The sequence below is a fragment of the Montipora capricornis genome, unplaced genomic scaffold (assembly GCF_036669925.1).
Source record: "Montipora capricornis isolate CH-2021 unplaced genomic scaffold, ASM3666992v2 scaffold_460, whole genome shotgun sequence".
NCBI lineage: Eukaryota > Metazoa > Cnidaria > Anthozoa > Scleractinia > Acroporidae > Montipora > Montipora capricornis.
In genome coordinates this window covers 15,001-25,000 of record NW_027180196.1, presented here as the reverse complement: position 1 = coordinate 25,000, position 10,000 = coordinate 15,001, and the positions used below count along the sequence as shown (strand labels likewise).

Below are 10,000 nucleotides of genomic sequence, written 5' to 3'. Positions count from 1 at the left end.
TCCCATTTTGGAACTACTTTCTTGTTGTTTCCTGTGAAGAGTTTCTGTAACCCATTTTCTTCGAGTTATCATTTTGTTTCATTTTGTTAATTGTTTCAGCTCAAATCGGACCTTGTTTCCTGAAAGGCAGAGTTGCTTCTCTATTTTTTCTTTCAAGAAATGTTTGGGCTTGTTGTAAAAATCATCTTCTAAATAACAATTTTTTTGTGAGTGCGGCCTTTCAATTCCTCTATTGGTTATTACTTGGTGTTACGGTGCACGAATTTATGCTAATTAGTATATGCCAATGTCTATGTCATATAATGATAGTATCATGGAGTCATGGTTTCATAGGTTATGCTATGTCATATAATGATAGTATCATAGGGTTCGTACTAATAAGCATAAATTCGTGCAACGTAACACCAAGTAATAACCCAACTTAGTACTCCACGTGTCCTACCTATGAACCTTTATACCTTTAGTAGGGTTTTGGGTTTCTAGATTTTGGATTGTTTCTGAGGCGATGGCGCAGCAGGTCTTGGGAGGATTATTCTTTAGGAGGCCCTCTTTTTCCCGATAAATCAGGACTTTTGTTTAGGCAAAGCTTGGGGAAAACTCTTCGGGGTGATGGTGAAAATGTGTTTGCAGTCCGTCGCTGTGAAAATAACATCCCTTGTCCAGTCAAAAATTTTGTGCGTTATTTGTCTCTGTGCCGCTTAATGAACTTAGACTTGCAATCGGGTTTTTTATACCGTACTACTTGGGGTAATTCTGTAACTGAACAACCTTTCGTTGGCTCGGCAGTTTATAATAGATTAAAATTGTATCTGCAAAAAATTAACGCAGATGAAGGGGAAACCCCACTCAGTTCTCGGGCAGGATGCTCTATTACACTTGCTTTGTTGGGAGTCCGTAAGGAAGATATTTTTGATATGTAGGCTGGGCTAACATTCGCACGGTCGATTTCTACAATGACTTCAGGGAAACCCTCAAGCCAAGCTCTCCGGCAGCGACTCTCGCCTCTTGTGTCTCTGAGGGTTTAGCTGGGAAGGTCCAAGATAATTTTAGAGCCCATATTGATATTTCGGCTTTTAAACCCGTTGTTCCTTAAGTATGCCATAGAACATAGATGTCCCCCTTTACTGGACGAATTCCTTTTGGCCTTGGTTTGGGGTAATTTACTTTGCTTACAACGGTTCACTATTGGAAGTGTCTATTACTATTCTCACCAGGGAAATACACGCACAAATTAGCCACTGTACACTCCCTAAACTCCCAGCGTGACCCAGGGGAATGCATAGCATTCTTGCGAGCCTTTCTGTCGTATTTAAGAGCAGTCACTTGTTTATTCAGTCAGTTCCAGCAAAGTTTAATTAAAAAAACCTAAAACCTACCAGCTTTTTCACCAGATTTTACATAAAATCGGCGCAGTTGGTCGTTCTATGCTCAAAAGCGGGTTTTTCACAAAAAATCTTGGTGCTTTGCTAAGTTAGCCCTTTGGCTACTAAAGACTTGGCCGAAAAACACGTATGCAAGCTAGTCCAGGGGTTTTTTGGTCACTGTCGCGCTTTACAGCTAAATCTCACCAAAAACCCGTTCACAGGCTGTACACTCCGTGGTCTTTTAATGGTGGGGCAAAAGAAACGGTTGTAAAGCTCGGGCATGCGCAAAAAGCAAAATTTCGAGTTTTTGGGTTGAAAAGTAACACAACACTTTCGTCTTTTACTTTTCGCTTTGCTTGCCTCTCTTTTTTTTTTAACTTGCTGGGCATTTAGTAGGCTTGATTTTGATGGGAATAGTTTGTGGGAAACGTTTCATCATCTTAGAATGAGATGCTCAAAAAGGTAGGTGGGCCATGGCGCGTGTGTGGAAAGAGACGGGCCATGGAGATTTTTCAGGTCAATGTTACATGGTTTTTTGGCTCTAACTCCAGTTTTCTTGACTGAATTGTGCCAAGAGAAAATGAGGGGACAGAGAGGGAGGCTCAGGGCGTTGGCCGGGATATGTCATGTCCACGAAAGTTATTTTTAGACGAGCGGAAGTCTTTGTTCTAGCGGAATGCTGTCTTCCGAGACGCCCGCATGAAGTCTCGCCTCGCTGTCAGGTTCTTGATGAAAAGAGGAAATGACGGCGCACGTGCAAGGCTGATGAATGTTTATTTTCTTTCAAACATCGGACCGAGGTGGGCCTTCAGGCGGCCGTCGCGGAAGACTTCCGGTCGTCTAAAAATAACTTTCGTGGACATGACATATCCCAAGGGCTGGACCGGGAGCCTCCCTCTCTGTCCTATCATTTTCTCTTGATTGTGCTCATTCTGGTATAGTTTGAAAGATCTCTTCTCCCTGCACAAGTTAGTGGATAAAGCTGTTTTTGACCGTTAAAAGTGATGACGTCACAAGGGGTACAAAAGAAGGTGGATTTACCTAGACGCATTTGGCCAGATCGTAATCAAAGGGTTACCCTTTGATTACGATCTGGCCCTTTGCTAGGTTAACCCGGTTAATCAAAGGGTTAACCCGTGCTAGGAGATCTCGCCCCACCCTCCTCCCCACAGCGATGGAATATATTCTCTCATGGCCGATTCTCCCATATCATGTGGATTCATTTGGCTTTGTGTTTGGGTGGACCTGGTGAGAATATATTACTGCTAGGGGCGCCTGTATATGCCATTATCTAAAACACGCTCGACCACGAAAAAAATGCATTTGAATATGCACATCAAAAATGCACTATAACAATACTGTATCTTTTCTATCACCGTACTGTCATCATCGACATTTTTTCTGACTTGTTTGCTAAATCTTCTCGAACAAAATCTATTTAAGGCCATTTTGTGGATAATCAAGTCGACTGACGATTGACAGAAGCCTGAGCATACTTCATTTTATAGATGAAAGAACATCCTAAAGATATGAAATGCCGGTTTTCAATTCAAGTGTTTTATGCCCCGATCAAATCGAAACTGCAACATCCCCCCCTCCTGGGCAAACCCTGGGATGATTTTTTTTTTTCGGGCGCCGATGTCCCTAACAGCTATAAAACACATATTTGGACGAGATGGAAGAGTTTAAAGGAAGAGATTTAGTATTTGTGAGCGATTGGCTTACAGAAAAGGTCTTCAAAACCCGGGGGGGGGGGGGCTACTGCCATATATGGACTATATAGGTATGTGCCGCTGTGAAGGGTATGGTTTTCAAGCAGTTTACTCTAGGATAGAGTATATAAATCATAGCCTTTCGGTCTGTAATAGGGTATCATTTTTTACGAAACTGACCAGTCGGTTGAAGATTTTATCAAGACTAAGGAAACCAGAAATTCCCACTCAAGAATATAAAAAAGTTTAAGTTTACGTAACTCAGCCTCAACAGTGTCAATAAATGGCTATCATGTAACACCTCTGGATATTATTAACTGTCAATAATCGGAATTTAGAGGGAGATCGGTGGGAGTTTACTCTAATATAGGGTAGCAAAATTCAGCTGAATTAGCTCTGGTATAGGCTAAGGGTTCCAGGGTCCCAGCGGCACATCCCCACCCAGAAATTCCTAAAGTTCCGCCCCCCCCCCCCGCGCCCCCCGGGCTTCAAAAGGTCTTAATTAAAGACGGCAGGAGCCGGCGACGATTGTTCTTTAGTAGGGTATGACAGACAAATCCGACGATAGGGTAGGATATTTGAGCACCATTTTGGCCTGAGGGGGCGGGGATTTGAACGATCCAATCTTCAAAAGTTCAAATGCCCGGGATTTTCCCGGGAGAGGGTGGGGGAATGTTGAAGTTTAGAGTTGATCGGCGCATTAAGAGTATTCACCGTTTTTTAATTTTAAAAAATCTGTTGGTTGAGACAGGTTAATTGCTGCCGAAAGGTGCAGCTGACAATTCACTGAGTTTAAGGCTGATTTTGGCTTGAGGCGTTTGTCTTTTGCCAACAAATACGTCCAGGTGAAGAAGACAGTTGGTTCGGACGGTGGAGTCGTTATGGCAAATGTTACCGCAGTTTCAACCACTTGGAAACGCGTCGTCACAGCTTCCAATGAACAAGATTCAGCCAAAGGGCCAAAACTACAGCTTAATTAAGGATGTTAGCATTTAAATGCGTGCAGCGGTTATCGTCCCACCCGTGTTTGTTAGGAAGAGAGAGATGCAGGAGACAAAGACCAAGATCGTCATTCAACAGTGTTGTTACTTTTTCAATAATATGCATGGAAAAATTAATCCATTCTGATTGACTAATAGAAATGCAGTTTTCAGGTAACATAGTTCAGAAAAGAGAGAATTTAGGGGAAAAAGAAGTAATAAACCAAGCATTCTGATTGGTCAATAAGCAAACAAAGTCAGACCAGCCAATCAGATGCGAGCCCTCGATGGCGCAATTTTTGCTTGATTGTGTGATACGCGAGGGTTCCTTCTGCTTAAACATTCCGCATTTTTTCATGTATATTATTAATAAGTAATCACTTGGTTTTCTCGTGCAATTTGGAATAAATAAGCACTTGTAAAAATTTTCAAAGATTGCAAATAGCATTTTCCACAAGTGATAAAAATAAATGGTAAAGCCTTATTACAAAGCATTATGGGATTGAAATGCGGACAAACATCGCAAAAATGTATTTCCTTCTGTCCGTGTTCTGTTCAGGCTAAGAAATAATCTTTGCTCTCGACAACGGTAAACAATAATTTTAATGATCTGACGAACTGCTAGTACACGCTTCGCATAATGACTACGACTCTTCGAACGAAAAGCACATGTTCTGGTACCCCATAATACTAATACAACAAATGTCCCCAGTAGGGTGGCCACATTACACGTCTAGTCTCACAGGGGGTCGTGACGTTCTTCCACAGCGGGTCCTGGCCCGAACAGTCCTCATATTAATCCCGTAATGCTTTGGGCTCTAAATCGTGGCGTCAATTGAAAAGATTGCAATTGTACTCCCCCATGTTTTTCAGCCGTCTTTGACAAAATTTACTCGTGCTCATATATTGCAAATTGTACTCCCATGTGATTACCTTTACTAAGTGTTACTTCTATACACCTCTACGATGCAGGGTATATATATGTTCCTTACAAAAATAGGCACTGAATCGCGTGTGTGGAAAGAGACAAACAAAAAGGCTCTTCTATAGCTATCTGCAAACATCATAATTGGAAAAACACCGCCGAGGTGTTTCCGTGTGCTTCAGAAAAGCAAAAACGAATTTCATTGCTTGTTGCATGAAATGCTTTATTATGTTTTCTTACGACGCAAAATTATTAAAAAGCATCTGTACTTGTGCAAATGTTACTCTTAAAAGTTAAGACTGGCTATAATTAAGGTATAAGCTTATGAATTTGTTGACTGGCATGGGTGCGCATAATGACCGAGAGCCAAATATTTTCCCGTCCGGTTAGGGTTTTACTCAGTCAATAAGCATTTCGTCAAATGATCACTATGTGCAAAACCTTTTAAAATTTACGCTTGAGCCTAAATGTATCGCGATTACATGCACAAGACGGGGCGCGCGTGGCAACTCCAAAAGATTGTAAAATAAAAACTGGTCCTTTATTTCTATTTCTTCTCGACGGAACCATTAATTGTCATCGAATTCTACAAAGTTTTTTTCCTTTAAACGCTTATATCTCGAAAACGAACTCGGTGACCCCCAGTTGCTTTAAAGTAATAAGTGACAGACTAAGATAAAACCCTTCGCAAAGTTTAAAAAAATTCTCAGCCACCTTCACAAATTGGAAAAAAATTAAGGTGGCTCTGAATCAGCTCCAGAGAATTTGTTTTAACTTTGTGAAGATTTTTATCTTAGCCTGCTAATGACCTTCCAGCGATAACAAATGGGGTCACTGAGTTCGTTTTTGAGGTATAAGCGTTCAAAGACAAAATCAAGGCTTTTTAAGTGGCGCTTTTGTTTCCATGGTATCATATTACGTCACATCAATGAGTGCATCTTGCTAAGCAATTCTTGGTTTGCATCCATGTAATGAGATAGCCATGTTGGTGTACAAAACAATAGAAAATGGCCCCACAAGTTTCGCATAATAATAGGAGTCAAATTCCCAAAAGACTTTTTCACTGCGTTGTTCTGTATACCAACATGTCTGCTGTGACGTCAGATGCAAATCATCAATTATTGATGTTTCATTTAGTACTATAAAATTTGCCGTTACGTGAAACGGTTTTGTAGAGTTAATTCTTCTAATAAATTGTTGAAACGGTTTGAGCCTCCTTAAACTGACAACTGCATTTTAGCATTGCCTATGAGCATTCGCTCGTGCAATGAGCCACATCCATTCGTTTGGTCAGAAGTGACTTGGGGATACCTTCTGCTCCCTTGGTCAGTAATAGATAGATTGCAAATATACCAGCTGAATTCCTAGGTTATGAGTACTTTATTGTACCTACTTCGATATTGCATAAAATCGATGTCCTGCATTTCAGTCTCTATTCGATCTACATTCAATTTATACAATTCACCTCTCTTTACAGCGTGTACCAAACAAAGCAATGGCTTTTCAGTCCTTTGGCTTTGACTAACCAGCCTGTACTCTTGGTTAGTGCCAAAGATGAATACTCTTTATTACTGGCAAACGTGAATGCTGCAAAAAAACTGCTTTTCATTGCACTATCACAAATTAAAATACTTGCGTTACTAAAAGCAAAAGGATAAAGAATGTCTTCGAGACAAACGAACTAAATCAGTCTTTCTCTAAATTGTGCGAAAGCTCGCATGTTATATTTGCGCCTTTTTTCTGGCCGTTATTAAAAGAGAAAATCAAGCAAACGATACTTATAAATTTGAAAACTAACCTCCAATAGTTAAAACGTAAGACGACCTGTACCTCAGACTGTTCGATGTTTTAAACCTTAATACACGAACAACTTGATAATGATTTACAGAAAAGCAAACATATGATAACATAAACTGGAGAAGCTACTCTGGAGTCAATTATTTTCATGCGTAAATACTCCTGGTCATTAATTTCTCAGTTTTGATTAAAAAAGTCAAATGAGCTTTGGTTGCACAGTTCCAGTGAATTGAAATTCCGCATCATTGTAACTGTGAAATGCTCTTTGGAAATTATTGTCTCTTGTGTGTTTGTTATCTCGTTCATTGTGTTTAGTGGCATAAAAGACGTTAGTGAGTTCATCGATAGCTGGTGCTTAGCATGACAAGACCATTAAAGTGAAATGTCACAGTAAAACTCTGTGGCTTCTTTTTACAAATTTACAAACGCTTTGCAAATTACTTAGCCACCAAAAAGAGCGTGTAACGATCCGAGTGCTGTTTTGACACCATTCACCTGGAGTCCTGCCTTGGTCTCCACTCTTCACTCGGTACGTAGGTGCAGTAAATTGTACAATATTCTTGCTCGTTTTCTCCCACACGTTTGCTTGCGCGCAGGTGACATCGAAGTGGAAATCTCCATTAGTCTTAACGGCAGTTGTAAATAGGCGTCTAGTTTCCTGCTCTCTTTTTTGCCTTTCAGTTATTCTGCTCAGATTCCTCAGAAAACTATCCATGTGATATGAGATCAGCCACGCTAGGTTTCCTTTTAATTATTTGATCGGATCTACAAAGTTGATCGAATGTTATCAATGCCTGAATGTTCTTCGGTTTTCATGTGATGACAAAAATTGTCTCCCTTTTCGCTCTGTAATGATCACAGAATCTGACGGTCTTGTTTACCGGACTCCAGGCATGTCTATGTCTTCTCCTACTTGAAGCTTAAAATGGCCTTTGTGAGACAGGCGTCATTCAGACAGTTAAGTTTCGAAGTGGTGAACATTTAACGCTCTCCGCGAAAACGTCATCGACTGCATTCAGATCTTGTCATACAGAGGCTGGAGATCAAAACGGATTTGTCTGTGACTTTGAAGAGAAAGAATGGCTTACAAAACACAGTTAGAATGAATTGACTCATGACCATAAGGGAGATCTACAGTTGCCTAAAACCATGTTTTCCGAGCTGCCAACACGCAGAAAGTAAAGCTATGTTTGTCACGTTATCTCCATGGCAACATACTCATAAACTGACAGAGTTCATGCTTGAACAAAGCTAAACTCTTAGCACATTATAATGACGTCAGGTACAAATTCAATGCCAAATCATCGTTTTCTTCTTTTTTGGGATCGAACGTTCCTGTGCATATTGGACACTTGGCATTCAGGGCATGTCCAGAATAGTCCACCACCTTTGATTCGGCATGGCACAAGGGACACTTGTATTTAGCCACCTGCAGTCCTTTGAGTGATTTCATTAAATTGCTAGCAACTTCGGCGCCATGCTTGTTATAAATTTCCTTCTCCTCTTCGTTCAATTTATCCCAATCCCAGAAGACATCAATAAATTCTAGCCCAAGGACAGATGCCTCCTGAACTCTGAAGAACCCGCCGTCAGCGAACTCCACTCCGTAACGTGAATCCATTAAACGTAAACTTTCAGCATCGTAACTAGTAAGAACAACTGCATGTCTAACCTTTTCACTTTTTGAGTCCGTCTCTGAATAGAGGTTCGCTTTTGTGAGGATTCCTTTCCCATTTTCTTCATAGAACTGATCGAATCGAGCCCACTGGTCTTCAGTCAGCCCGAATGTGGCAACCACTGGTCTTTTTTCGGAAATGGCTTTGATGGCCTTACCAGCATTGACCCTTCTGCATTTCAGATGATATTCTGGGCACACCTCCCTCAGAACTTTAACAGTGTGTTCTCCTTCTTTCCCATATTTAGTTATCAACTTCTCCTTTAACTTGTCGAACTCTGGGCACTCGCCAAGTCGTCCTTTCATGCGTCGTTTCATAGCGAGGTGCATAACAGTTGCAGCAGCATGTGCATAACAGGTTTCTTTATCCTGTTCTGCAGGCTTAAGTTTTTTATTTTTGTCATAGATGTAGAGGTTTAGATCAACTTCTGAAAGAACCTCGGACAGAGCATCTTGACTGAGGACAGCGCGCTTAGCCATGTCACAAACATCTTTGATGACATCTGGATGGTTGACTTGAAAGAAGAGTCTGATTTCATTGTTGCTGATGTCAATCTCCCATTCTTTTCTTTCTTTTTTTTTCGCAAACAAAGCGCGTGGTATTTCCTGAGTTGTCATAATGGAGCTTATATCGAACATGAACCTCGCTTGCCTCTTCCAGGTTCCACGCGGAATGCCATACAAGCAACGAGGTTTGGATATATTTTCATGAGTTATAAAACAGCTTACAACGGTGACTTTCAATCTGGACAACCCTTGGAGTTGAGGGCGTGTTTCGTCTTCTGCATCACTTGGCTCCCCATCAGACAGGATGAATAGAAGTTTCTTATGATTTTCGAACTCTGAATGGGAAAACAACTCCACGGAATATTTTATAGCTCTGAAAAATGGAGTTCCTCCGTAAATGTAGGGTTCAACTGTTTCGATCAACTCATCAACCCGTTCATCAGTTACTTCTTGATCGCCAACACTGTCATGCAGTATTTCGGACGCTGTTTGAACGCTCTTAATTGCCGCTTTGTTGACAGCTGCAGGCACCATTTTAAATTCTACCAAGATTTGTTTTCCCTTCTCTATTACTTCCCAGACTGACTCTCTTGTTGCCACTTCTTGAATACCCTCGAATAGTCCCGCCAAGGAATATGCGCCCTCCATCACGAAGTTAGCGCGCTCAAAGCACACTTTGGGTAGGATCTCTACAAACCTTCTGGCAAACTCAGAATTTCTTTGCAAGAAATATAGCATCGCAGCAGCAGTGGTAATATCAAGGACTTCGAGCAATACGTTCATATGTGCCCACTTACGAACTCTCCGTGCTCCTTTGTTTTCGCAAATGTCCAAAATCTGATTAATCATGTCCCGAAGGGTTCTCCCTGACTTCAGAGCTTCTTTGGAAGATTGTTCCTCTTTTGCTTTCTCAACTGTGCCGAGCAAATCAAAGACCTCCTGAAAATCAAAACTACTTCCAAAGGCCAAAGCGAAGGTTTTATTTGAAGATGGCACATCATGCTTGATTAGTTCGTCTATCACTTTAAATACAGACCTCG

At 41.1% G+C, this 10,000-nt stretch overlaps 1 protein-coding gene across 1 annotated transcript in view; it reads right to left on the bottom strand.

Annotated features, from left to right (window-relative positions):
- Positions 1 to 8,045: 8,045 nt before the first annotated feature.
- The window catches only part of LOC138036123 (uncharacterized), a 2,046-nt gene continuing 91 nt past the window's right edge, over positions 8,046 to 10,000 (bottom strand). Inside the window, exon 1 of the mRNA XM_068882477.1 lies at positions 8,046 to 10,000. This exon is cut by the window's right edge and continues 91 nt beyond it. Within this exon, the coding sequence (XP_068738578.1) occupies positions 8,046 to 10,000 (1,955 nt within the window).